The following is a 27,318-nucleotide window of genomic DNA, read 5'->3' on the forward strand; positions in this document are numbered from 1 at the left end:
GTACAGCTCTTGCCTAGCATGTGTGAGACACTGGGTTTGATCCTCAGCACCATATTATATATTTTTATTTATATAAGTAAATAAATTAAATAAAGGTATATACAACTAAAAAATTTTTTTTAAGTTAAATTGGGTCATAAGTCTCTATCCCGTTTTAGGTAACATATTAGGTTCAAGTGGTAGAGTTTATAGGAACAAGCTCCTGAAAGTTAAGGCAGATTGGGTCTTTCCAGATCGTGATGGCTCAGGGCCTAGAAGACAGCCCCAGGCCAGGTGCTCCCGACATGGAGGACTTTGGCCTCATAAAGCCACCCCATCCAGCAATCCCTGTAGCCACCAAGAGGAAGCGTGTCCTCTGGGAGAGCCAAGAGGAGTCTGAGGAACTCACGCTGACAGTGCCCTGGCGGGAGATCTTGGGGCAACCTCCTACACTCGGCACCACCCAGGTGAGAAGCTAGGGTGACTGGAGGGCCATTCAGGGACCCCAAGGCAGGTCCTGGCCCCTGGGGAAGTTGGGTGTGATGATGCCTTAGTCATCCCAGAGCACATGGAAGCTGCAGAGCTTAAAAGCTGTCAAGGGGGGATGGTTCTACCTCACAGTGTGCCTGTTGGTTGTGTTGCCATCTGTCCCAGGAAGAATGGCTGGTCTGGCTCCGGTTCCACAAGAAGAAGTGGCAGCTACAGGCCCGACAGCGCCTGGCCCGCAGGAAGAAGCAGCGTCTGGAGTCGGCAGAGGATCTGCCAAGGCATGGGGCCATCCGAGACGGGCCTGCCACAGGGCTGGGGAGCTTCTTAAGAAGAACTGCACGTAGCATTCTAGACCTTCCCTGGCAGATTGTGCAGGTGTGGGCCTTGACCCAAGCGGGCAGGTGTGGACTTTTTATCAGGGAGGCAGGACACCCCTGAACCAGCAACACTATTCATGGGTCCAGGGAGTGCCAGGCCAGCCCTGGGGTCCAAATGAATAAGACCTTCAACTTTCCTGCCTGTTGCAGGGGTCCTGAGCAACTCCTGAGTGGCTTGTTCACAGGTGTCCATGTGTTCTGTCACATGCTATGCGTTCTCATTTCCTTTCAGATCAGCCAGACCAGCCAGGCCGGCCTGTTCAGGCTGTGGGCCATCATTGGTAGTGACTTGCACTCTATCAAGCTGAGCATCCCCCGTGTGTTCTATGTGAACCAGCGAGTGGCCAAAGCAGAGGAGGGGCCTTCCTGTCGGAAGGTAGGGGGCTGCTGCTGTTGCTGTCACATGGATGGGGGGGGTGTTAAAGAAGTGACCAGGAGTGTGCTTTTTAGACCCGAGGACCTAGGTACCTTACTGGGACATGGTTAAGAATTACTTGAAATGATATCTGAGTGCTGAGCACAGAACCAGGGCCAAAGCAGGGCTGGGGTGCAGGAGCTGCTACTGTCACTGTCCTTGGCTGTGAGGTGTGTGCACTGGTAGACTTGATAAAGGGTACAGACTTTCTGTAGACACTGCTGCTGTAAGTAGCTTTTTTGAGGTATAAATTTACACACTGTGCAGTCCATCCATTTAAAGAATGTACTATTTTGTGGCTTTAGTGAATTCATAGCACTGCCACTGGAGCCACCTCTGATTTTAAGATATTTTCATCATCCTGAAAGGCAGCCTGTACCCTCCTGCCCAGGGTTCTCCTCCTAGCCTTGTGTGTAGGTTTGCCTGTCTGGACATTCCTTGCAAACGGAGCCCTGCAATACGTGGTCTTTTTTGCTGAGACTCTTCCCCTTAGGATGCTTCTGGGAATGTCACCTAGGTAGCATGTCCTTGTCAGCTCTTACTGCTGTCTCAGATGAAGCTCCACTTGACCCACTGTGCTCTCTGAGGTTGTCCTGTTATATTTCTTAGTTGGATACTGTGACCTATGTAGCAAGTGGCACCCAGGTGAGCAGCTGAGTTGTGAACATTTGTAGCTGGAGAAGGCAAAGCCTAGGCCCATTCAGTCGATTTGGTGAAATGTGCACCTAGAAAGTGGGGTGAGGTTCTCAGGACCACAGGGGTAGATGGTACGGGGGGATTGCCTCAGCCCTCCAGAGAAGCGCAGCACGGCCACGCAAGAGAATCCTCACTAGCAGAACCTCGCTTCCTTTGTGACACGACTCACCTAGAGAGATGCATACCTGTCCTCAGCCTCTTTCCAGAGCCACTGAAGATGCTCACCTGGACCCTGCTCCCATCTGGACTCCAGGGAAAGGACTTCTAGTCCTGCCCTTCTGTGTTCACACGGGAACTTAGTGTGTACCAGTTAGAGATGAATTACAGTTTGGTTTGGTCTTTGGTGGTGTTGGGAATTGAATCCCTGGCCTGAGTATGCTGTGTGTGCCCTGCAACTGAGCCAGTCCCAGATCAGACATGAATCGGTTTCTTTCTTAAAAAGCAAGATAAATGCATAAGTTTCCAAGAAAAGAATGAATGGATTTTTACTTTGTGTCCTTTTAAAGCATCACTATGGCGTGGTGCTCACCTATGATCCAGCAACTCAGGAGACTAAGGCAGGAGGACCGGAAGCTTGAAGCCAGCCTGGGCAACCTGGGGAGACCCTGTCTCAAAATAAATTTTAAAAAGGTCTGGGGATGTGGCCCAGCTGTAGAGCACCCCTTTGTTCAGTCCCCACTACTAAAAAAAATATATGTATTACTGTGGACTTGGGAATACGTGTTGTTTAATATTGTAAGATCACTTAGTCAGATCTCCCTGACACCCAGGAAGTCCATGAGGTGTGATTACAGTTCAGTGGGACTTAAACACATGGTCTTGCTGGTTTTGACTAGAGTCTGCCTGCCTCACCCACGCCACTGCCCAGGCCAAGTGCCTCCACCCTGTGCAGCCAGGTCTGAGGACGCACCCCTGCTACAGATGTGTAGACCTGCTGGAACCTTGTATCCAAGAGGCATTTCCACAGCAGGACAGTCGTTGCCTCCTTGAGACCCACATCACCCTGTTGGGCCAGCAGGATCCCTTCAAATGGCTCCCAGGTCATCTTGTTAAGACAAGCTGGATATATTTACCTTTTATTGATCTGTTTTCCTTGTTAATTTTAAGGGGAGTAGGTTTTTGGTTTTGTTTTTTTTTTTTTTTTTCCATTTTGATTTAATTACAATGAACTTAGTGCTGTGCTGGGGAAATCATCCAGACCAGTACTAGGACTTGCTGTTCCTAAGGTGTCATGGCCCACGCTGCATGCTCAGGGACAGCCTCTGCTGCTTGCCTGACCGTGGACAGCTGGACTGCCCCCAGGTAGAGCCTCAGTGGTAGCCTTGGGCCTGTGTCTGTGGAGTCTGTCAGGGTACACTAGGCCTCTGAAGAGCTTTATTTCTTAAACCACACCACCATGTTCGTATAGGTGCTTGCCGACAGTGTCGAGAATATGCAGATGAGATGGTAACGTCCTTTCCATCATTTCTGCTTCACATTTTCCAGTTCTGAGGAAGGAGGAGAGATGTTGTTTATTTTTCCAGGCTCTCTTACAATTTAAATGCAGTAGTGCAGTCTTCTTGATGAAGTTTTCTAGTTTCCTAGTGTGTGTAGAGTCAAGGTGGAGAAGGGTCCCATCACCTTGCGTTCCCTTGTGCTGTCTTCTCTGCCCTTTTCTGGGATCTGGCCTTGGCCATTGGTGTCACCATTCCTGCGCCCTCACAGTGGATCATGCAGGTTCCTTCTCTCCCTTAGGTGAGCCCCCACAGGGATTGCCCCAGGGAAGCCAGGGACTCTTCATGGTCTTGCCGAGAACAACCTCTGCTTCCCTGTCACCTTTTCTTTCCCCACCCTTGTGAGGCGGCCTTCTGTGTCTGGAGAGGGTAGAGAGTGACTGATCTGTTGTGAAGGGGTCTGCTTTCAGGTGGATGGTTTCTGCCAACTCGGCCTTGGGTGCTCACAGTTTTCTCCCTCTTGGGGCTGCTGCTGAACCCCTGTAGATTGCTGTGTTCAGAGGCTGGTTTTCAAGTCGATTCTTTCTCCCTTTTCAGTCCTCTGTTCATCCAGGTGAGGCTGTTGGCCTGTGCCTGGTGGGAAGCGACTGTAGCTGCTGCACAGGCACTGTTGGTCACAGGTCTGGGTCATCCCAGGGCCGACCCTCCTGGCTCTCTCCTCCCTGGAGAGCCGTCCATGTGTTCTTGGTTGGACGTTTTACTAGTGCTATTGAGGCTTCAGGCGTTGCTTTGCAGGACTGAGGGTGGAACCCGGAGCCTTATGAATAAGGCCACCCCAGTTCTCTACCACTGAGCTACACCCCAGCCCTTTTCATTTTGATTTTGAGATAGAGTCATGCTGAGTTGCCCAGGCTGGCCTGGAACTTGGAATCTCCCTGTCTCAGCCTCTGAGTGCCTGGGATCAGAGGCCTACACCACCACACCCAGCTGACTTTGGGCATTTAAAAGAATCCTTTAGAGAATGTTGAGGAAGCCACCCAGTTAGTTTCAGACCCCAGATTCTGTCTGACCCTCTTTGTGGAAGCCTTCAGTGTTGGCAGCCTTTGCTGAGCTGCCTGGTCTGTCTGACCATGCAGAGCTCAGGGTGAGCTTGTCAGACATGCTGGTCCCTGTGCAGAATTAGGGTTCAGCTTTCTTCTCTGTAGGGTTCCCCTACACAGAAGCTCCTTTCTGGGTCTTTGGCTAGGAAAACATGGTTTCTCTCAATGTTTGCTACTTGCACCCTCCTATTGAGCCCAGGAGAGATCAGAGGACAATAAACTGGGCCCCCCCCCAAGACTGGTATTGACACTTGTCTGATCCCTTCCCAGGTGTGCCAGGGCAGTGGGCCAGGTTTCAGACAGGCCAAGGAAAGTCCCTGGAGACAGCAGGAGAGCCGTTCAGTTTACTGGGGAAAGCTCACGAGAGATCAGGATTGCTCCGAGCAGAGCTCCTGGTGACAGCACCTCCTCTCCCTGGTAGGGCTCTGCCCAGAGGTGTCCAGCTAGAGGAGCGACCCTGTGCTTTCCACAGTGCCCTCTGCTCTGTGCCCCTACCCATTCAGGGGTTTTATAGGTGGATAGCAGATGCAGGGACACTAGCAGCTTTAGCTTAGTTGGCTTGTCTGACCAACATCCCAAGGAGCAGTTGTCCTGGTGCCAGTGCAGTAAAGGAGCTTTCCCCAGATAAGACCATTCCGCCCAGCTCCCAGCATTGTGCGCAGAGACAGCCAGTGCCCGCCAAGATGGCACGTTTCTGGACCTGCCAGCCTGGGCCTGTTCCCACTACTCCCTTAACATGACTGGGTTCTGGGGAACAGAGGGGGGCATTCAGGGATGTGGTGCCTTACTGCCCCCTTTGCTTTAGGGTGATACAATACCTCAGTCTGTGAGTGCCTCTCTACTTTCAGAGGCCACAGGTTGCTTTTCTAAGTTACATTGAGATCTTGTAGTTGTGACACTTGGGAAGGCAGGCTGACCACTGTAGGCACAGGAAGTTCTAGGATTCCATCGACATGCCCCTTGGAGGCCATGACAAGACCACCACTGTGTTGTCACCAGGTGAACCGCATTCTTCCTCGTTCCAACATGGTCTACAATCTCTATGAGTATTCAGTGCCGGAGGACATGTACCAAGAACACATCAATGAGATCAACACTGAGCTGTCAGCGCCGGACATCGAGGGTGTCTACGAGACTCAGGTAACTCTCCCAGCCATACCCTGCTGAACCCTGTATGGGTCCAGCTGGACCTGGACCAGGGACAGCAGTGACAATAGAGTGTCCTGGGAAGGTGGGTCTCAGCAGGCCTGTTAGAGGAGCCTGTGGGTAACCCAGGGTGAGCCAAGGGTGCAAGAGCCCCCATCAGCCTCACCGGCCTATCTGCCCACTCTTCCAGGTGCCGTTGTTGTTCCGGGCGCTGGTGCAGCTGGGCTGTGTGTGTGTGGTCAACAGACAGCTGGTGCGGCACCTCTCGGGCTGGGAAGCCGAGACCTTCACCCTAGATCACCTTGAGATGCGTTCTCTGGCCCAATTCAACTACCTGGAACCAGGTACGGCTTATGCCTCCTGCTCTGCCACCCATACACCTCCTGCACACCTCCCGTGACGTGCACTTCCTTCTGCAGGCAGCATCCGCCACATCTACCTGTACCACCACACGCAGGGCCACAAGGCACTCTTTGGGCTCTTCGTCCCCTCACAGCGCAGAGCATCTGTGTTTGTGTTGGACACGGTGAGTCCTTGACCCGGTGGGTTGGCAGGGCCCCTGCTCTATCTATCAGGAAGGGGCTCACACGGCTACTCTCCTCCAGGTGCGCAGCAACCAGATGCCCAGCCTCAGCACCCTGTACTCAGCGGAGCACAGGCTTCTGCTGGAGAAGGTGGGGCCCGAGCTCCTGCCACCCCCCAGACATACCTTTGAAGTTCGTGCTGAAACTGACCTGAAGACCATCTGCAGGGCCATCCAGCGCTTCCTGCTGGCCTACAAGGTGAGGGAGGTTAGAGTCCTGCTGTGAGAGACCACTGCTCTGAGGCTGTATCTACCTGGCCTTTTTTTCTTCTGCCCAACACAGGAGGAACGCCGGGGACCCACCCTCATTGCAGTGCAGTCCAGCTGGGAACTGCAGAAGCTAGCCAGCGAGATCCCTGTGCTGGAGGAGTTCCCGCTGGTGCCTGTGCGCGTGGTCGACAAGATCAGCTATGGAGTCCTAGACTGGCAGCGGCATGGAGCCCGCCGCATGATCCGGCACTACCTCCACCTGGACACCTGCCTGTCACAGGCCTTCGAGATGAGCAGGTGAGCCCAGAGGCCAGCAGCCAGGCCCAGGCCACTACCGTGGCAGGTGAGTGGTCCCCAGCGCTGCCTGGGCTGACCATGCACCTCCATACAGGTACTTCCACATTCCCGTTGGGAATCTGCCAGAGGACATCTCCACCTTTGGCTCCGACCTTTTCTTTGCTCGCCACCTGCAGCGTCACAACCACCTGCTCTGGCTGTCCCCCACAGCCCGTCCTGACCTGGGCGGGAAAGAGGCCGACGACAACCGCCTCGTCATGGAATTCGAGGACCGTGCCACCGTGGAGATTAACAGTCCTGGTTGCTACTCCACGGGTGAGTAGGGCGGGGGCAGGCTGTCCTGCCGTCTCACCGTGTGCTCTGGGCAGTCAGACTCAGCGCCCAGCTGCCTGCCAAGAGCTGAGACCACAGAGGGTATCCCAGAGTCAAGGCCAGAAGCTGATGGCCCTGCAGTTCTGCTGGAGGTCAGGGGGTACATGCCACACCTGAACACACTGGGTAGTGCTGACTGTCCTGGCAGTATCAGTGGCTGGGTCTGGGTCCTGGAGATAGTGCTAGAGGTGGCCAGGGTGCATGGAGAGCAATGTCTCCTCTGCAGTGTGTGTGGAGCTGGACATCCAGAACCTGGCCGTTAACACCATCCTCCAGTCCCACCACGTGAACGACATGGAGGGTGCCGGCAGCATGGGCATCAGCTTTGACGTGATCCAACAGGCCTCACTGGAGGACATGGTCACAGGCAATCAGGCCTCTAGTGCTCCGGCCAGCTACGACGAGACAGCCCTCTGCTCCAGCACCTTCAGGTGCCCCTTTGCTGTATGCTCACCTCCTGTAGAACAGTGGAGAGGCCTAAGGCAGTGCCCCTCGGGCTTCCCTTCTCCCAGTCTCATGTGGGTGTTTCAGTCAGTGTCCCGTGGCCCATGAACGTGTCCTGCCTGGTTATGACAAGTCCTTGCACTCCCTCCTGCCCTCCTGTGGCCAAAGGCATTTGGCCCAAAAACCCTTCTCACATGGCTGCTTCTCAGCTGACTGAGGCGTGTGTGTGAGAATCCCCAGGCACTTAGCCTGGTGAGTTGTTATGGTCACTGTTGGCTGTCAGGGGCTTGATCAGCCGTGGTCCTGGTGACATGCAGTGTGTGCCGAGGGGCACTTCTGTGGGTGGGTGGGGGGGTCATGTTCTCCCTCAGGCCCCAGCAGCTTGCAGAGTGGTACAGTTGCCCATCATGGAGAGGGAAACTGAGGTCAGGATGGCCACAGTTGTGGCCACTCTTGGTGCAACTGAGTGTGAGGATTTGCACTCAAGAGGAACCTGATTCCAGATTGTGTGCCTCAGCTGTTACTCTGGGGCCTCCCCACAGAAGGAGGGAATTCGCTGGGATGGGGCGAGGTAGGGAGAGGAGGAGGGGCCGGGAACAGTGTCTTGGCTGCAAAGGACACAAGTGGTTCAGCCTGAGAGGCAGATGGGATCAATGCCAGATGGCAGAGACCATCACTGTGGCAGTGGGCAGGGAAGGTTCCATGAATGAACTCTGTGACCATGACAGCCTGTCACAGGCAAACCCCGCCCCCCCTCCAAAGTTCCCAGCAGGTGAGGTGCTGTGTTGAGAGGTGAGCAATGCTCACATCTCTGGTGGTAGCAGCACTTAATGTGTGGAGGAGGTGACGCTGTGCAGTGGGACAGGCAGAGGGAGCTCAGGGCCCACGGTGTGGTCTGGACACTGGGAGTCAGAGCTGTCGAGGGGTGGTGGCACACCTTCCTGCGCCTGTCTTCCAGGATCCTCAAGAGCATGGTTGTGGGCTGGGTAAAGGAGATCATGCAGTACCACAACGTCTACGCCGACAACCAGGTGGTGCACTTCTACCGCTGGCTACAGTCCTCGAGCTCTCTGCTGCATGACCCCGCCCTGCACCGGAACCTCCACAACATGATGAAGAAGCTCTTCCTGCAGTGAGTACTCACCCAGGCCAGGGCACACAGCAGTGGAGCGGCCAGGCCAGAAGGTGCCCTGCAGCCTGTCTGCACTATGTGTCCACCTTGCTGTGGTGAATGCCCCTAGGAGGGCTGCGTGTGGAGGTACCATACCAGTGGACCTTTAGATTGTCCTGCTTCACGCTGCTAGGAGTACTAAGTCACAAAAGGCTCTGTGCATGAGCAGCAGTGGCATCTGTGGAGGTCCTGCTGTTGCAGCTTCGATGGGCCTTATGTCTGGGTGGTTGCTATTGCCAAGAGCCCTCTATGCAGGCTCATGATTCAGGATACCGTGCCCCTGCTCCTTGCTGTCACAGCTGGGGATTTGCCAACATCAAGGAATGAGGGTGCTGTTTCGTTGTCATCTTACTGTACCATCCCAATTATGAATGAAGTTGAACTTTCTCTTCATGTTCTTTACTCATTTTCCTGTAGTTTTGTTGGGTTTTTCTCTTATTAAAAATGGAATGAGAGGCTGGGGTTGTGGTTCAGTGGTAGAGTGCTTGCCCTTGAACATGTGAGGCACTAGGTTCCATCCCTAGCACCACATAAAATAAATAAATTAGTAAAACAAAAGTATTGTGTCCATATTCAACTAAAAAAAATATTAAAAAATGGAATGAAGCTGAGAATGGTGGTACATGTCTGTAATCCCAGCTACTTAGGAGGATGAGGCAGCAGGATGGCATGTTCAAGGCCAACCTCATCAGTTTAGTTGAGCCCCTGTCTCAAAAGAAAATATAAAAGGCTGAGGTGTAGCTCAGTGGTGGAGAGTCCCTGGGTTCAATCCTCAGTACAGGGGGCAAAAATGAATTCTCTGTGTTTAAAACAATAGCCATCTTTCCATAAGAGCTTGCAAATTTTTTCTTGTTTTTCCTTTTGGGGAGGTTTGTGTGTGTTATCCTTTGCCTCTGTCATATTTTCTTACCATGCAGAAACTGCTGCCAGATACTGTGGCCTGTGTCTGCAGTCCCATCTGTATGGGATTCAGGACAGTCTGGGCAGCACAGCAGGGCCTGTGTGGCTCCAGTGCAGCTGGGAGGCCTTCCCTGGGGCTGGGCTCCCAGGCTTCTCTGCAGTGTTGGGTCCAGGGCACTGGGCCCCTCCTTGCCGTTGACTGGACTTGTCCCACAGGCTCGTGGCTGAGTTCCAGCGCCTGGGGTCATCAGTCGTCTATGCCAACTTCAACCGAATCATTCTCTGTACCAGAAAGCGCCGCATTGAGGACGCCATCGCCTATGTGAAGTACATCACCAACAGGTAGGTGGAGAGGCGTCCTGCTACTGCAGCCTGCTGTGGCTCTGCTGAAGGGCCAGCATCCGTGACACATAGCATGGTGACTAGAGGACACCTCATAACCCACTGGGTGTCAGGCACAGGTGTGGCACTGAACATGCTGTGGCTTGTGGATGGGTTGTATTGGCCTTTAGCTGCTACAGCTCTGGCTTGGGGCAGCAATGGCTCTTGCACCAAGCCTCACTCCCAAGGACCCTGTAGCCCAAAGGCTCTGGTTTATAACTGAAACTCATACTTTTGGGTGCATTCACATGGACCAGGAATGGAGCACTTCCCTAAACACAGAGAGATCAGCGTAGGCAGGAACCCTGGGTGGATCCACTCTGCCGTCAAGTCTCATCACTCCTCAGTACCAGTCCTGGGTGGCAGGGGTGAGGTCACCTACTTCGACACACACACACAGCCTGCACAGACACGACCACGGCTCTGCAGACCTGCTGCCTGTCCTTCCACATGGCCTAGGGGTCCAAGCCAGCTTTCAGTCTGCCAGTGTCATGCTATATGCCTACCAGGAGGGTGGGGGCGGCTGAGACACTGGGGGCTGTGGCTCAGCTCCAGGAGGCCCAGCACTGAAGTGGCTGGATTGGGTCACATCGAGAAGCTGCCACCATTCTCCCCTTGTTCTGAGACCAGCCAGGACAAGTGCCAAGGTCCTGGAGGAGCAGTGTCTGGGTTGTCTGGCTGCGTGTAAATACATCACTTAGGGTTCCTCCACTATTTCTCCCCATCGGAGACAGAGCCATGGATCAGTCAACTTGGCTGAGGGTGCTGGGAATGAAGGAAACTTGCAGCCCTTCCAGTCACCCATAGTCACGAGGGTGCAAGGCAGGCTGGCCCCCGGAAGACCCCCAGCAGACAGCACAGCCAGTCTCCCTCAGCCCCAGTTCAGGTACCACCCTCCCAGGGCAGTCTCAGTCCTGCTGGCTGCCATCCCCAGGAAGTCTGAGTAATCTGCATCATTCCAAGCTCTCTTTAAGTAAGAGAAGGATGAGCAGATACCAGGAAGGGAAAGACAGGAAGTGGAGGAGAGGGACGCCGTTGGTTTCACATGCAGCTTCTCCCTGGTTCTCTGCAGCATCCATTCTAAAGAGCTCTTCCATTCCCTGACCATTTCCTTCTCACGATGCTGGGAATTCCTTCTGTGGATGGATCCATCTAATTATGGTGGAATCAAAGGAAAAGTGCCATCTGGAATTCACTGTGGACAGGTGAGAGAGCTGGGCATGACTGGGAAACCACCCTAGCTATATTTGCCCCAATGGTGAGTGCTGCCTGTCTGGGGCCTCCTTGTGCCCAACCTCATTGGCTTCCATGAGAAGGGCTTCAAGTACCCAGGAAACACAGAGTGCTGCCTCAATCCGGAAAGAGCAAGGAGTTTACTGTAGGGTGGCCCTGAAGGTGTGACATGGAAGTGGGGTTCTGGAAGATGCACACAGTCCGTGTGCTGCTCTGGGCAGGGAGGCTGGCGAGTCGGGGGGGGGGGGTAGTTGCAGGTGCATCCAGAGACCTGGTGGAGCTGGTCACATGGATGAGTGATGGAGGAGGACAGAGATGGGAGGACAAGGGTAGACCCCGGTTAGGGTCAGTGCAGAGGAGCAATGGGTTGGCCTAGAAGATGGGAAGGACTTGGGTGAGATCTGGGCAGGGCCAAGAGGCAGCAGGGTGTGTGTGTGTTGGTGCCCAGGTGTGCAGAACTGGCTGCCAGAAGCAATGTGGGGAAGGGGTCTTATGTGACAGGTGGGATAGGTGGAATGTGTGAGGCTGAGACACGCGTTCAGCTGGTATTGGAGTGCCCAGGGGACAGCTGGAGGTGGGTTGAGAAAACAGAGGCCTATGTCCTCCCTGGGTTCCTCTTAGAGAACCAAGAGGGAGCCACCATCAGGGAGCACATGCCAGGAGCTGGGGCCTCGGGAAGGAGGAGATGGGCAAGGCTGCTCTGCACACCAGGCTTCCTGAAGACTTCAGCAGGGTTGAGGCAAAGCCTGCTGGGGTTCAGAGAGTGTGAGGAGAGCAGAGCACAGGAGTGGACATCTGTTGGTGTCTATACACAGAAGCTAATGCACTGTGGTGGGAAGGCAGGACCACACTTGGGGAACTTTGTAGCCGGTCCTGCATGGAATCAGGTGCCATTCCAAGAAAAGGTTCTTTTTTATGAAATAGGGTCTCGCTGTGTTGCACAGACTGGTCTTTAGCCCCTGGGCTCAGGCAGGTGGTCCTCTGGCCTGAGGCTTATGCCACCCACCTGGCTAAGGAAGATCCTTGGACTCAAGAGAAGGGAGCTGCATGCTAGGAAGCCCTGGTTAATTCTTCCCTCTTGGGAGGTGAGAATTTAATAATTTTGCAGCAAATCCTCTGAGAGAACTGCAGTCACCTTGCACCAGGCCTGCTACACTGGTTCTGGAGCCCTGCAGGACCTGACTTGGGCACAGGGATCCGGACGCCCAGGCTGGAAGAGGCCTCTCTCCCACACCTTGGTACCACTGAATCTCATCACTGCCTGCTGCTGCTGCAGTAGGCACACAGGGGTTGTCTCTGTTCCAGCAAGAGCCCCAGAAAGGAGAGGAAGCAGAGGACGAGCAAGAAGACGAGGAGGAGCAGGAGGAAAGTGTGGAGGAGTCTGAGGTAGAGGACCTCCTGGAGAACAACTGGAACATTTTGCAGTTTCTGCCACAGGCAGCCTCCTGCCAGAGCTACTTCCTCATGATCGTTTCGGGTGAGCCAGAGCGTGGGCCAAGGGTGGAAAGCCAGGTCTACGTGGAGCCACTCCAGGGGCAGGGGTGGGCTGTCTTCCTCCAGGCCACTGCCTGCCAAGACCCACCCCCAACCTTGTGTCATGGAGGGTTTTCCTGCTACCGAGACCTGTTTCATATAACGCGGCTGCACGCATTTCCTCAGAACACTTGTGCATGTGCACACAATGGTCAAAAAAACCCCAGCACATCCAAGTCAGCGGCCCATCGCTAGCCTTCAGGCCTCCCTTCTGTTGCAGGAAGCCCTGTGCCTTGGCTGGGCTGAGGGTGAGGCTGATGAGCAGCTGGGCATGTGAACCAAGCACACCCTGTAGTTCAGGGCACTTATCAAAACAGCACTTAGTGACGAGCACGGCAGGTTAAACAGCAGGTAGCCCCCACACCTGAGGTGGCAGAGATGGTTTTGGCCCCATGTTTATGTTTTGTTTGCTGCTCTTTGAGTCTGTTCTCCAAGTTGTCTCTTGAAATGTCCCAGAGCATGGGCCTGGGAGTTCCAGAGGAGCATGACGACACAGGTCAGCCTCACTTGTGGGAGCCCCTGTTTGTCTCACCCTCTAGCAGGAGGGCTGGGTGTCAGCCTGGCTATGCACTGCTCTCTGTCAGTCCATTTCTCTAATTAACTCTCTCAGCTCTTCTGAGGGCAGCAGATAAAGGCATCACCAGCAGTGTGGCCATGTCTGCCTGGTGGTTGGCCTGACCGGACACAGGCCCCCAGTCTGGGACAGCCCCCCTCTGAGCTGCAGTGTGCCTGCCTCTCTGCAGCATACATTGTGGCTGTGTACCACAGCATGAAGGAGCAGCTAAGACGCAGTGGCCCGGGCACCACCCCTGTGAAGAGGAGAGGGGCCAGCCAGTTCTCCCAGGAGGCTGAAGGAGCGGCCGGAGCCCTCCCTGGTGAGTCCCTTGCCACACCAATCCAGTGCTATGTGCCTCGGATGGTCTGGGTGGGCATGGGAAGTGCCCAGTGCCAGGGTGAGCCCTCTTCTCTTCCCAGGAATGATCACCTTCTCTCAGGATTATGTTGCAAACGAGCTCACTCAGAGCTTCTTCACCATCACTCAGAAGATTCAGAAGAAAGTCACAGGCTCTCGGAGCTCCACAGAGCCCTCAGAGATGTTCCCTGTCCTCCCTGGCTCCCACTTGGTGCTCAACAACCCTGCTCTGGAGTTCATCAAATATGTGTGCAAGGTGAGGGGCTGCGGAGGCCTCTGGGCTCAGGCAGCCAGGACGCTGGGGCCCTGCCCTCGTGTGGCCTGAGCCCATGGAGCAGGCCAGTGCACAGGTGCTGCCCGTGAGGACAGAGGCCCTGAGGAGCCAGGGGTGGGTGAGTGGGTGGAAGTCACAGGCGGGGTGGGAAGCAGGCACTGGGACAGGGAGCTTCTGGGCCACCGGCCACCAGTTGGCTCAACCAGGAGAAGCTGAGCTCAGAGACCTGTGAAGTGGCATGGAAGCCTGCCTAGCGGGGAAAGCAGGGGGTCCCAGGAGGGCTTAGGCTGCCAGCTGGCACCACACAGTGTCCCAGCAGATGCACAGACTGCTCGTGGTCTGGCCGTGGGGAGGGAAGGTTTCCAGCTCGGGTCCCATCCGCAGCTCACCTTCAGGTAGGTGTTTTATGTCAACCGAGTCGTGCACATTGGCGGGGTAAAGAGGCTTGTGGCCATGCACCCTCTGCCAGGATCCAGAGGTGGAGTGCTCCACCCCTTCCCAGCCCTCCCTGTGCCCTCCCCAGCCCTGACAGCCAGTTGGAGATGGTGTTTTAACATCACAGTGGGTGCACTCTTGTGGGATGCAGGTGTGGACATGCTCCTGGTGGGTAGGGTGGTGACACCCACCATTGTGGTACAGAACTGTCACCCCCAAAATACTCCCCCTTGGCACCAGCCACCCAACCCTGGATCCCTGACTGTCCCTCCCAGATGCCGCCTAGGTGTAGCCCTATATCCTATAGCCTGGGGGTCTGGCTTCCTTGACTCTGCAGTGACGTGGGACCCCCTGGTATGTCAGAGTGGCCTTCCCATGGCTGCTCGTAGCTCTGGGGCAAGGACATTGGGTTGCTGTCCCTTTGTGGTAATTAACAACTAAGCAGCCATGAAACACCTATGGCTTTTGTGTGAACATAAATCTCATTTATCCTGGGTAACAACCCAGGAGAAGAATTGCTGGGCTGTGTGAAAGTATGTTTGGCATGGAAAGAAAGTACTAGGCTGTTTACTCGAGTAGCGCGTGCTCTTCGCTGCGTGGCTGGAGTTCCACTCTTTCACCCTCTCCAAAGCCTGGTGGTGGTGGTTTTTGAATCCCAGCTGTTCAGGTGGACATGCAGTGGGATTCGCTGTGGTTTTGATTTGTACTTCCCTAGCAACTGCTGATGGGGAGCACATTTTTATGGGCCCGTTGGCTGTCCACGTCTTTGGTGAAGTATCCAGATCTCTTGGGTTTTGTTTTGTTTTTTTGAGTGGCTGACACCTTTTTGTTTTTTTTTTTTTTCAGTGCTAGGGATTGAGTCCTTAAGTGCTCCCAAGGGCTCTGCCCCTCAGCCTCAGCCCTTGCCCCTGGTTTTTCCTGTTCTTGAGAGTTCTTTGTATGTTCTGGACACAAATCCCTTGTCAGATGTGAGTTGTGCCTCTTGTGTCGTGAGTGAGGAATTTTTGCTTTAAAGACACAAAGGTTTCCTGCTGTTTTCTTCTCCAAGTCTTACAGTTCAGGATTCTATTGTGGACCGAGCTGAGGTGTGTGTTGTTCAGTTTCTTTCTTTTTTGTGGCTCTGGGGAGGAAGCCCAGGCCTTCTATGCCAGGCAAGTGCACTACCACTGCCCTGCTACTCTGTGCACTACTCTGTGGCCAGGCTGGCCTGCAGCCTGCACTCTTGCCTGAGCCCCAGGAGGGGCTGGAATCGAGGTGTGCCCCACTACACCCATCCGAGCTCACCATCCTGCAACATACCTGTTGTAGACCTGGTTTCCTAGTCCACAGAGGGTCTCCAGTTATTCCAGGGCCACTGGTTTTGTGTCTCTGGCTTGGATATCAAGGCGAGGTGGCCTTCCAGGACGAGTTGCAGCCCCCTTTGCCTGCTGGAAGGTGGTGTGTGGATCCAGCATTGCTTCTTTAGACATTTGGTGGGTCACAGGGAAGCCTACACTTCCTGTGGAGGACTGCCACCATAGGGAGGGATGGGTTGACACCGTGAAGCCATGCTGATGAGGGCTCCAGTGCCGCCGGGCACGGTGGCCCACGCCTGTGATCCCAGCAACTCGGGAGACTAATGCAGGAGGATCGCAAGTTCAAAGCCAGCTTCAACAAAAATGAGGCCCTAAGCAACTCAGTGAGACCCTGTCCTTAAGTAAAATACAAAACGGGGCTGGGGTGTGGCTCAGTGGCCGAGTGCCCCTGAGTGTAATCCCTGGTATACCTCCTGCCTCACCAGAAAAAAGAGGGCTCCCGTGTCTCCAGCAGCAAGACTCCCTAGGAGCTGCTTCCTGACAGGCGTGTCCTCCACAGGTGCTATCTTTGGATACAAACATCACCAATCAGGTGAACAAGCTGAACCGAGACCTGCTTCGCCTGGTAGAGGTTGGTGAGTTCTCCGAGGAGGCCCAGTTCCGAGACCCCTGCCGTTCCTATGTGCTCCCCGAGGTGATCTGCCACAACTGCAACTTCTGCCGGGACTTGGATCTGTGCAAAGATTCCTCCTTCTCCCAGGTGGGCTGGTTTGGGTGTGGGGCAGACGAAGCTGAGGCCATGGTCCTGCCATCCTGCTGTCCACCCTGCTGCCTGCTGCCTGCTGGCTCCCACGAGTCAGCTGCAGGCTCCTCTTGAGCTATTGTGCCAGAGGTTGTCATGAGGGTGGGGGGCCCCACAGGTGATGAGTGCCTCCCCCAGCACTTCTCCCTCCAGCCTCTTCCCCCAGCTTTGTGGTGGAGGCTGCAGACATGCTGTGGCCCAGGGGGCTGTGGCCACCACTCAGGTGCTCACCCCTTACCCTGCTGTCCTAGGATGGAGCTGTCCTGCCTCAGTGGCTCTGCCCCAACTGTCAGGCCACCTATGACTCAGCTGCCATTGAGATGGCCCTGGTCGAAGCCCTGCAGAGAAAGCTGATGGCCTTCACCCTGCAGGACCTGGTGAGCTCCCTGTGGTCAGCACAGGAGTTTCTGGACACAAACTTGGCACTGCGGGAAGCTGACCTGTTCATCGGTCACCCTTGTAACCTCGGGGGACCACCCCAGAAGTCAGTCCCTGCCCCTGAGTCCAAGTGACTACGTTCTATTGACATCTGTTGACCCTGCCCTTCCAGGAGCGGGTGTGGGTGCAGCAAAGGCTGCTTAGGAGAGCACCAGGAGCAGGGGCTTCCACAGCACCTGCAGCCAGCACTGGGTCCTCCCAGAGACAGGCCTGGTTGACAGCTGGCATGGACAGAGGAAGCCCCAGGAAACTTGGTGTCTATAGCCAGGTGCCTGCAGCAGGGCCGGTGATGTGGGAAGGAGCCAGCGAGATTTTGGTGTCATTTATAACAGACCTGAGTTGCAAGCAGCAGGGAGGTGAAGCTTATGTCCTCTCAACAGCAAGGACAGGGGCTGCTGGTGGGTCTGGCATGGGGACAGGCTGCTGCCTCTTTTCAGGTCTGCCTAAAGTGCCGCGGCGTGAAGGAGACCCACATGCCAGTGTACTGCAGCTGTGCCGGGGACTTCGCCCTCACAATCCGCACTCAGGTGGGCGCAGTTGCCTGCTCAATCCTTGCCTCCTTTCTCTGGTAGGACCAGGTGTCACTGTGTCTTGTCTTACAGGTCTTCATGGAGCAGGTTGGCATCTTCCGGAGCATTGCCCAGCACTACAGCATGCCACACCTCAAGGAGACCCTGGAGTGGCTGCTGCAGAAAAGCCCTCAGCCAGACCACTAGCAAGCCCCAGCCCTAGACACCGCGTCCTTACAGGCACCCTCTGCTCCCCGTGATGTCCCACTGACCACCTGACTTCCAGTCTCTTGGAAAAGCAGACCGTCCAGGGAATGGGGTAGACCACCGAGAACATGCCAGGGAGTGCAGAGGTGGCGTGAACAAGCTGGAGCAGGGAATGACCCTGTCCTCCACATTGCTGCAGGCCCCCTTCTGAGGCAGGTCATCAGGCAAGAAGTCTCTTGGGTCCTGAGGGGTCGTTTCTGCCAATAAACACACTTTGAAGCCTCTGTTGCTTTCTGCACCTGCCGATGAGGTGGACAGGAGTCTTACTTGTTCAGTGGAGAACAAATGCCTGTGGGGGCCAGGCTTTTGCTTCTCTTTGTCTGCCAGAATCAGGAGGGGAGGGTCCTGGCAGACCTGTAGGTTGGTGAGCAGGGCCTGAGAACCCACAAGGAAGGGCTCTAGGTATGTGGTTTTTTTGGGGACCTCCTTAACATTCTGTTTCAGCCTGGATGTCGGAAAAGTATTTTCTCACATGCAAGATTTAGGCTCTTTGTCTGTGAAGGGAGGATGAGAGAAGAGGAAAAAAACAGTCCCAGGGCAACTTCAGGGACCCGCCCACACTCCCAGGAGTGGCCTGGCCTGTGACCTGGCATATTCTGAGGGCTGTACCCCAGGTGCAGGTGCAGAGGCTCCCTGCATGCGCTGAGGTTGGTCCACCTGTACAACAGGACTTGCCCTCCCACTCTGCCAGGTACCCACCTCCTGGACTTGCTGCACATCTCCCTCTAAGCCAAGTGTGGCCTTTTCTTGCACAGGCCCAGGCGACTTTATCAAGGCAGTAGACAAGTGTTAACCCCCCAGGACTCAGGCCTGGCAGAGGGGTGGGTGCCCTGGGGCCAAGTGGCAGTTCACTCCAGACCCTCCCTGAAGTTCTTCCTGCTGTCACTCAGCTGTGCCTTTTTCACACTTTTGTACTTTTGTACAAAAGGGTGGAGGTCTCTGGAAGGGTGGAGGGCTGAGCTTCTCTCCCCAGGCCGTTTGAACCCTGAGAGTTCAGGCTGCCTTTGGGGAGAAATCCGATGCCCGCCTGGTCCTGCTTGCTTGGAATGTGGACTGAGCCGAGCTGTGCTGAGACCTCCTGAGTGGGGATCAAATCAAATTAGGGCGAGGGAGAGGAGGCGGGGCAGCTAACTAGGCTTCCTGGAAGTGAAGCTGGGGAAGATGGGGGAGGGACAATTGGGTACAGCAGGACAGGCTAGCTGGGCACAACTGAGACAAGAAACCTGAGCCTCTGGCCCTGGTTCCTGAGCTGCAGCCAGGGACCCAGTGGAAAGGCCAGTTTCTCTAAAACTAGAGCAGACATCTTGTGAGCCCAATACGAGGATGTCACAGGTGTTTGGTGACCCATGGAGGCTGGAGCTGCATGAGTGCTGGGAGCCAGTGTTCCACTACTTACAAAGACCACCAGGTATAAGGACTCAGGAGCTGGGACCAAGGCCCATCCAGACTCAGGCACTGACAAAGGTCTTCCCAGCTCTTTGGCCTTAGAAGGACATGCCACCCTGAGACCTGGTGTACTGGTCTGTGGGGTGGGGTACCATCTGCCATGGGCATTCTGCACAGCGCCTTGCCACTCCCTAGACATTCATCGCGGAGTCACATCCTGGTCTCAGTCCAGCAAGCGCCACCACACTGACACAGCACCCTTGAGGATGCGGTAACCAGATTATCCTCCAGCCCCAACATCCCTAGTGCCAGCTCCTGGGCTCAGTCCATCACATTGCTGTTCCCCAGCAGTGCCTCTGCCCGTGCCCTCTGTACCTAGGCTGGTTGCAAGGGAGATAACCCAGGCCGTGGGCAGTGAGCCAGCAGAACCCCTTGACCAAGTACTATACTCCTGGACTGGTGGCTTTCCCCCAGAGAACAAGGCTAGAAGGCACCAAACACAGGTTTATTGGACTCAGCATGCTGCAGCTTCTAAGGACAGGGCAGGGCAGTTTGGGGTTATGATGTTGTAGGTGTGTGCTTCAAGAGCAGGGACAGAGCCCCCTTGGATCTCAGCTCTGACTTGAGGTCCCAGCTGGCTATGAGAGAGAATGGTGAATAGGAAGGAAAGTGACAAGCCCTGTGGGTGTCCACTGGCAGGGGGGGGTTGGCAGGCCCTGAGAGGGTGGGGAGACAGGCTTAGTTCAAGAGTGAGGCCCCCTTTACGTGGGGTCCTTTCATGGGCTCTTGGCTACTGAGGCGGGTGGGTCCTCGGTGCTGCCAAAGCAGCTGGGCTCTGGCAGGGTCCCAAGCTGCAGCAGTGAGGATAGGAACTAGAGTTGGGCCAGGCCTCTGGGGTCTGCAGGTGTGGAGTCCTGCTGAGCCAGCCTAGAGGTGGGCAGTCCAGCATGCTGATCCGGGGCATCCACCATCTGCTCAGACAGGGCAGAGACAGGGCAAGGCCGTGGGGGCCAGACAGTCGGGCCTAGCTTGGCCCCTTGTTGGCCCTCCTGGCCTGACAGAGGGCTGGGTGGCTGGGCCTGGGAGCCGTGCCTGGGTGGAGGAGGGGCCTGGCCCAAAGCAAGGGCAAGGGTCACAGGCCAGCTACTGGTGGACTGGCGTGGCATACACACCTTGTCGAATTTCTTGTGACTGTAGACCTTGTTTTTGTTCATGAACGTCAGCAAGATCCAGTCGCACAGGAAGGATCCCTGAGATCAGCAGAGACCAGAGAATAAGGGCCTGCAGACCACCCACCCCCCACCCAGCCCCCAGGTGGGCTCCTTACCACCCCGATGGAGGTCAGAGCAGTAGCCAGGTTAATGATGGTGGGAATCAGGCTAAACTTCCCTGCCTGGGGAGCATCTTGCTTTTAGACCAAACAGCCCTTGGAGCAGGAGTGGGGCTCATGGGAAGGCTGGGGATCAAGTCAGCTCAGGCAACCAGGACTGGCCAGCCCCAGGGGGGTGTGTACCTGTCCGTGCACAATGACATCGATGCGGATTCCGTAGGCTTTGATGAGTGTGCGGGTGGTAGTGCCATTTATCTTGTAATACTTGGCAAACCTAGGGTGGAATGAGCCAGACGCTGTCCAGGCTGCCTGCACACCCTTCCTCTCTGGGGCCACTGCTGGAGGGCCAGGGCAAAGGCACTGTCCATCTCCTGGGCCCAGATGTCCCGAGCACAGGTACCTAAAGTTGTAGCCTGAAGAGGCAGGAACGTGCTTGGGGTCCAGCCTCCGGAAGGAGTACTTGGGGTTACATTCCGACGCAGACAGGTCCAGGTCACAGTCCCAGTTAATGATGGCCCCAATGACACCACCCTGTTGGGGGAATGGGAGGTGGTAGGGAACCCTTGTGGCCCAGCAGCTCCAGGGTGCAGGTGAACACCTAGCCTTAGAGGCCATGTGGGCTGGTGTCAATAACTGAGCAGACACATGCATAGGTGGGTCAGCCAGTCGAGCCTCTTCTGCCTGAATGCAGCCAGGGCTGGTCCAGACAGGAGGGATGTCCTCCTGAGTGGCAGACGCTGCCCAGCCTTGCCGTCCCACCACCCTCACCCTGTGTGCAAGCTCCGTGAAGTTCTCCCCTGCCTGCTCCACAATGAAGCCCAGCTTGAAGATGGGACAGTAAGGGTCAGAGATGTAGTCGAAAGTGCAGTGTTTGAGGTAGTCATCCTTGCGGCCTGCGATGTTGCCCCTGAGAAGCAGCAGAAGGCAGAGAGGCCTGTGCCTCCAGGCAGCAGCCCCTCCACAGTGGTCCCATCAATCATATGCCCTGCTAGCTCTTACTTGGAGAACTGGAATTTGGGGTAGTGGATGCTGTTCTTGATGAGGATGGTGAAATTGGGAGCCATTGTACCCAGAAATTGGCTGAGGAGGCACAGACAGGTTTAGTCACCCGTCCCAGAATCCCCCTTCCACCCTCCTACCCCACTACTCCTGCCCTCCTCCACCCATGTGGACTCAGGTCAGAGAGGAGAAAGGAGCTGGGCACTGCACACCTGACAGAGGCCCCATCCTCCACTGGGCACCAACCAGACACCTCACAGGTCTTGGAGGCCCCGTGGTAATAGGGTACGCATCTGCCAGTTCGCAGTCCTGTGGAGCAGAGGCTGGCTAAGCTGCCTAGGGAGGCAGCTCTGCCCTGCTTCCCCACTGCCCTCCCAGGTGCACACTGACCGTTGCCCAGCATGTCCAGCTCCCCAGCCACACAGTCGTTGTCCGAATGGCAGGTGGCATTGTGGACCCTTATGCTCTAGGATGGAGACCGCAGAGTCAGAGACCAAAACCCTGCAGGTGGTTTAGAGTTCCCCAGGACAACCGGAGAATGTAAATTAATATAATTAATACATTAATTAATGCAATCCCCAAAACAACCAGTGGCCTCACCTCCGGGCAGATTCCCAGGGTCTGGAAGGGTGTGACCTCGATCCTGGTGATGATGCTGAATATGCTGCCCCCCTGTGCGCAAAAAGAGGAGGCAGTGGTCTAGGCAGCTCGCTGTGCCTGTACTGTGGGGGCGCAGGGGCTAGGGGCGCAGGGCGCACCTCGGGGGGCTTCACATACTCCTCCACGTCCCACACTTTGTGCTCCGAGGTGGTGATGCCCTTGACCTTGGTAATGATGGAGCTCTCGGGTCCTGTCTCGCTGTCCTGGTAACTCTTTTGCACGATGAACACGTACCTGCGCGCAGGGCAGCACCGGTCCTAGGCGGCCTGGGCGGGGCTGGAGCCTGCTGCAGCCCGCCCCTGACCCAGAGCTCCCGACCCGACCCACGCCCCTTCCCGGCCCGGCCCGGCCCGCGCACCACACGAAGTAGAGCAGGATGAGCAGCTGCACCGTACGGTACACGACCCCCAGGCGCCGGTTCCTCACCACGATCACCTTGGGCGTCTCGTAGTCCCAGAACGCGGACCAGCAGCCCCGGGCCAGGCGCCGGGCCGCGGCCGCCCCCACAGGGGCCTTGGGCTGGTCGGCAGCCATGGCGCGGCCCCCACTCGGCGCCCGCACTCCGCGGGAAGCGGTGACCAGTCGTGCGACACCCGCCGCGGCAGGGCGGACGCCGAGGAGTCTGCGGGCCCCGCCCCGGGGTGTGGCCTCGAGTGCGCCGCTGAGCTCTTGGCCCGACCCCAGGCTCCCAGCAGGTGTGTCCAGGTGGGCTCCCAGTGGCGAAGTGGGAGAGCCCGTGCGCAGGAGCGGCCTCTGACCCCCAGGAGGGAGGAGTGGCGTCGGGGCTCCCTGCCGGGCAGCCTCTGGTTTCCACCAATGCGCGCAGGCACCAGCGCGGTCCTCTTGGCTGGATTGCTGTGGCTCCCGGTTGTGCTATTGTCCACTTCGGACTCATTTGCCTCTGCAAACTCTGGTAACTATTTGTATTCTCACCCGCCCACGTTATTTTGAAGCAAATCCTAAATGTCAGTGTTTCACATAAGTATAAATGTTTACATTTTATCTTTTTATGGAGGCGAAATACATATAACATAATGAACCACTTTGTATATTTATTTGGTACTGGGGATTGAACCCAGGGGTGCTCGCCACTGAGCTACACTTCCAGCCCTTTTTATTTCTTGAGACAGAGCCTCACTAAATTGCCCAGACTGACCTCCAACTTGCGATTTTCCTGCCTCAGCCTCCGGAGTCGCTGAGATCATAGACATGTGCCACTGAGCCTAATTAACCATGGTAATTGAACAATTCCATGACATTTAGTACAGTCACACTAGTGTGCAATCACACCTCTGTCTAGTTCCCCACTCCCCAACGGCCTGCTCTAACAACCGCTGATCTGCTTTCTCTCTCTATGGGCTTTTCTGTTCTCTATTTCCTATGAATGGAACCATATGGCTTGCATCTGGCTTCATTCACTTGGCATGATGTTTCCAAGGTTCACCCAAATTGCACCATGTATCAGTACTTCACTTTTCTGTGGCCAAAAAAAAATATTCCATTATGTCGATATATCTAGACATTTTGGTTTTTTCCACCTTTTGTCTATTGTGAGTAATTCTCTTCTTGCAAACAAAAGTTTTCTTAGCACTATTACATTTACATTTGGCAGGAGGTTGCCTCCCTACCTTGAATCCCTAGGCAGTAAATTGCAAACTAAATTAGAACATAAACTGAAATGTAACTTAGAAGTATACTTTGTAACAAATGCCTGGGTCTTGTGAGAAACAGGCTGACCTGCCCAACCCCAAAGAATGGGCAAGGAGACATCAAGTACAGAAAGGAAAAAAAAAAAAAAAAGTGAGACTTTAATAACAGTCTTGCAAGATCTGGAGCCTGGGGGTCCACAGATCCAGAGCAGTTACAATCAGTGTTTTATCCCCAGAGCACAAGGTCCCTCCCCTGGTTCCTCATTGGTTGAGTACAGTCTTCTTGAAGTCGCCTAGATTTTACTGTCTCCTGTTGAGTGATTTAAAGAAATATACCTTTAATTGTACCCACCTCCCCCTTTGTTCTCTTGTGGTGGGAAAACTTTGTAATCCCAGTAGCTTGGGAGGCTGAGACAGGAGGATCTAGAGGTCAAAGCCAGCAAAAGTGAAGTGCTAAGCAACTCAGTGAGACCCTTTCTCTAAATAAAATACAAAGTAGGGCTGGGGATGTGTCTCAGTGGTGGTTGATCGCCCCTGAGTTCAATCCCCGGTAGTCCCTCAAAAAAAAGAAGAAGAAGAAGAAAGAAAGAAATATACATTTAGCTGTCCCCTCCTCCCTTTGTTCTCTTATGACAGGAAAACCTTGAGGTGAATGCTTCTGACATATACGCAGCTCTAACTTCTTTACCTAAGTTACTCTCTCTTTTTTTTTTTTTTTTTTTTTTGGTACTGAGGATTGAACTCAGGAGTTGCTTAACCACTGAGACATATCCCCCAGCCCCTTTTTATACTATATTTGGAGACAGGGTCTCACTAAGTTGCTTAGGTTCTCCAAGTTACTGAGGCTGGCTTTGAACTCTCAATCTGTCAGGAGCTGCCACATAGGAACCGAGCACCCCTTAGCCTTGAGTGATGAGTTTTCTTATAGATTCTTGTAGATTCCTTGGGTGTTGTAGATGTATGATCATGTCATCTGTGGATGGTTTTACTTCTTTCCAACTTGGATGCTTTTCTTTCTGACTATACAGTTACTCTGGCTAGACTTCCAGTACAATTTTAGATAGCAGTGGTTTAAGTGGGCACCCTTGCCTTATTCCTTCTCTTACGGGAAACATTTCCAATTTTTCACCATTGTGTATGATGTTAGGTGTGGATTCTTCATAAATGTCCTTTATCATGTTGGAAAAAAAAATCTTGTCTGTTACTAGTTTTCTGAGAGTCATGATGATAAAAGTATATTGAATTTGGCAACTTTTTACGCATCAATTAAATGGACCCAGGATTTCCCCTTTGTTCCATTTATGTGCTATATCACATTGATTTGTGTTCATTACTTATTTATTTTGTGGAGCTGGGGATCAAACCCAGGGCCTTGTGCATGTGAGGCAAGCATTCTACCAACTGAGCTATCCCAGTTCATTATTGACACACTCCTGAGATACTGGGATGACTTCTACTTGGTTGTGAGTCTGAGCCTTTCGGTATTCTGCTCCATATAGTTGCTCTGATTTTGTTGAAGATATTTGCATCTGTATTCACAAAGGACAAGGTCTGTAGTTTCCTTTGACTCTAGTATCTTTGCCTGGCTTTGTTATAGGGGTTTGAGGATCTTAGTCTCATAGAATGAGTCCATTTCTTAGGAAGAGTTTGACAAGGATTGGTGTTAATTCTTTAAATTGTTAATTCTTAAAAGTTCTAACTTTCAAAATTTAGAAGTGTTAAAGAAGACGAAACAATTCTCAATACACCCTGTGAGGTCAGTGTTACATAAGAAAAATGCAGAACAATGTCCCCTGTAGATAGAGATACAAGAATTCCCAAAGAAATCAAAGCCACTCTGGCAATATCACCAATTGGCCAGACTGGTGATATGAGCTGGGTTCAAAGGAGCTGGCTGTATCAATAACTAAGAAAATGGCAAAGAAACCTCACAGCATACGAAGGCAGGACAGCTTGGTGACCCAGCAGTCAGCTCCAGCGCTGGAAGGAGCAAGAGAGGGAGCACACCTGGAACCTTCTATTGGGGAAAAGACATTCAAGAATATTCCAATCGAATAAGGCAAGGGATTGGGTTTTGAAAGGTGGAGTCTTGCTTGCTGATGTCTTGAGGTCAGCAGATTGACATCTTGGAAAAACACACTCATCTCAGGTGCTGCGTGGGATCACAGGCAGAGCGAGAGGAAAGGCACACATATGTCACACAGCCCAGTCAGGCAGCAATGTCAGGCCAGTCCTCTCATGAGCGCAGATGTGTATAGCTCACACACACAGCCCATGGCTGGCTCGTGACATGACAACGTACGAAAGGTTTCATCATGCCTCATCCAGGTGGGGTTCTGGGCCTCTGGGAATGCAGGCTAATTATATATCCCCAAATCAGTACCATTATATACCACAAGAGTGAAATAAAGGACAAAAGTCACATGATCATCTCAGTAGGTACTGGAAAGCATTTGAGAAAATGCAGCATTTCCTGATAAAGCCACTCAACTAATTAGGAATGAAAGGAGTTCCCTAAAGCTGATCAAGCATTTGTATGAAAACCCACAGTTAACATAGTGGTTGTCCCTTGTTTTCAAATTGTTGTAAGAACATCATAGGAGAACTATCCTCTGATGGAGTTTTTAAATGCCCAGTACAGAATTGTTGACTGTTGGCACGTTGTAGAGCAGACCTCTAGGACTTATTCATCTTGCATAACTGAAACTCTACACCCCTTAACAGTGACTCCCCAGCTGCCTGCCCTCCTGACACTGGCAGCGATCCTCTCTGCTTCTGTGACAGCGTCACTATTGATAGTTGAAACAATGAATGCATTCTCTCTACACCAGGGGCAGGACAAGATGTCTCTCTTGTCACTCTTGCTAGATAGTCACTGGAAGCTCTTAAGGAAGCAAGTCGGCAATAAAAACCTGGAGAACCTGGAGGAGAGGATGAAGGACACCTGTGTCCACCTGGAGGGGGCATGATGTCCAATGGAACCCTCGGAGCACTGAACAACAAGTGCAGCAAGGTTTTGAAATACAAGATCCATATACAAAAATCAGTTGTATTTCTAACACTTGCAATGAATAATCTGAAAATTAAATTAAGAAATAATTCCATTTAAAATAGCATCAAAAAGAATAAATTAGGGCTGGGGTTGTGGCTCAGTGGTAGAGCTCTTGCCTAGCACTAGTGAAGCACTGGGTTAGATCCCCAGCACCATATAAATATAAATAAGCAAAATAAAGGTATTTTTTAAAATGACACCATGTTTTTTAAAAAATAAATTAATTAGGAATTGCCAGGCACAGCAATGCATGACTGTGTTCCCAGCAACTAAGTAATTCATTCTGCCCAGTTGCTCCAGGTTTTTTGCCTACTTGCTTCCGTAAGAGCTTCCAGTGACTATCTAGCAAGTGACAAGAGATGACATTTTGTCATGCAAGTTCCAGGCCAGCCTCAGCAACCTAGTGAGACCCTGTCTCAAAATAAAAATTGAAAAGGCCAGGGTGGTAGCTCAGCTGTAGAGCACCTCTGGGTTCAGTCCCCAGCACTGTAAAACAAATACACCAAATGTTTAGGAATAAATTTAAGCAAAAAGTAGTACACATATTATC

At 53.7% G+C, this 27,318-nt stretch overlaps 2 protein-coding genes across 5 annotated transcripts in view; one reads left to right on the forward strand and one right to left on the reverse strand.

Moving 5' to 3' along the window:
- Pole (DNA polymerase epsilon, catalytic subunit) overlaps positions 1–17,887 on the forward strand; it is a 46,431-nt gene extending 28,544 nt beyond the window's left edge. Inside the window, exons 30-49 of the mRNA XM_076866185.2 lie at positions 234–446; positions 634–843; positions 1,078–1,221; positions 5,489–5,629; positions 5,826–5,979; positions 6,055–6,161; positions 6,241–6,417; positions 6,502–6,725; positions 6,820–7,040; positions 7,324–7,528; positions 8,500–8,673; positions 9,829–9,954; positions 11,066–11,198; positions 12,532–12,703; positions 13,503–13,634; positions 13,735–13,928; positions 16,236–16,436; positions 16,730–16,855; positions 17,354–17,443; positions 17,519–17,887. Coding sequence (XP_076722300.2) covers positions 234–446; positions 634–843; positions 1,078–1,221; positions 5,489–5,629; positions 5,826–5,979; positions 6,055–6,161; positions 6,241–6,417; positions 6,502–6,725; positions 6,820–7,040; positions 7,324–7,528; positions 8,500–8,673; positions 9,829–9,954; positions 11,066–11,198; positions 12,532–12,703; positions 13,503–13,634; positions 13,735–13,928; positions 16,236–16,436; positions 16,730–16,855; positions 17,354–17,443; positions 17,519–17,632 — 3,258 coding nt within the window. The 3' untranslated portion in view covers positions 17,633–17,887. The remainder of the gene's footprint in view (positions 1–233; positions 447–633; positions 844–1,077; positions 1,222–5,488; positions 5,630–5,825; positions 5,980–6,054; positions 6,162–6,240; positions 6,418–6,501; positions 6,726–6,819; positions 7,041–7,323; positions 7,529–8,499; positions 8,674–9,828; positions 9,955–11,065; positions 11,199–12,531; positions 12,704–13,502; positions 13,635–13,734; positions 13,929–16,235; positions 16,437–16,729; positions 16,856–17,353; positions 17,444–17,518) is intronic.
- Positions 17,888–19,632: 1,745 nt separating this feature from the next.
- P2rx2 (purinergic receptor P2X 2) lies at positions 19,633–22,637 on the reverse strand. Of its 4 annotated transcripts, none has more exons than XM_076866219.2 (12): positions 22,426–22,637; positions 22,166–22,301; positions 22,008–22,079; positions 21,798–21,873; positions 21,620–21,716; positions 21,408–21,488; positions 21,177–21,315; positions 20,809–20,939; positions 20,592–20,682; positions 20,406–20,471; positions 20,251–20,328; positions 19,633–19,716 (listed from the first exon to the last, which is right to left on the reverse strand). In XM_076866219.2, exons 1-12 carry the CDS (start codon positions 22,599–22,601, stop codon positions 19,690–19,692), a joined length of 1,170 nt encoding a protein of 389 aa, XP_076722334.1. In that variant the 5' UTR covers positions 22,602–22,637; the 3' UTR covers positions 19,633–19,689. The 4 variants fall into 4 exon arrangements, with proteins under 4 accessions (XP_076722334.1, XP_076722327.1, XP_076722319.1 ...); XM_076866212.2 differs by having other exon boundaries at positions 19,660–20,049; XM_076866204.2 differs by having other exon boundaries at positions 19,660–20,328.
- Between the last annotated feature and the right edge of the window lie 4,681 nt (positions 22,638–27,318).

The sequence above is a fragment of the Callospermophilus lateralis genome, chromosome 1 (genome assembly GCF_048772815.1).
Source record: "Callospermophilus lateralis isolate mCalLat2 chromosome 1, mCalLat2.hap1, whole genome shotgun sequence".
Lineage (NCBI taxonomy): Eukaryota > Metazoa > Chordata > Mammalia > Rodentia > Sciuridae > Callospermophilus > Callospermophilus lateralis.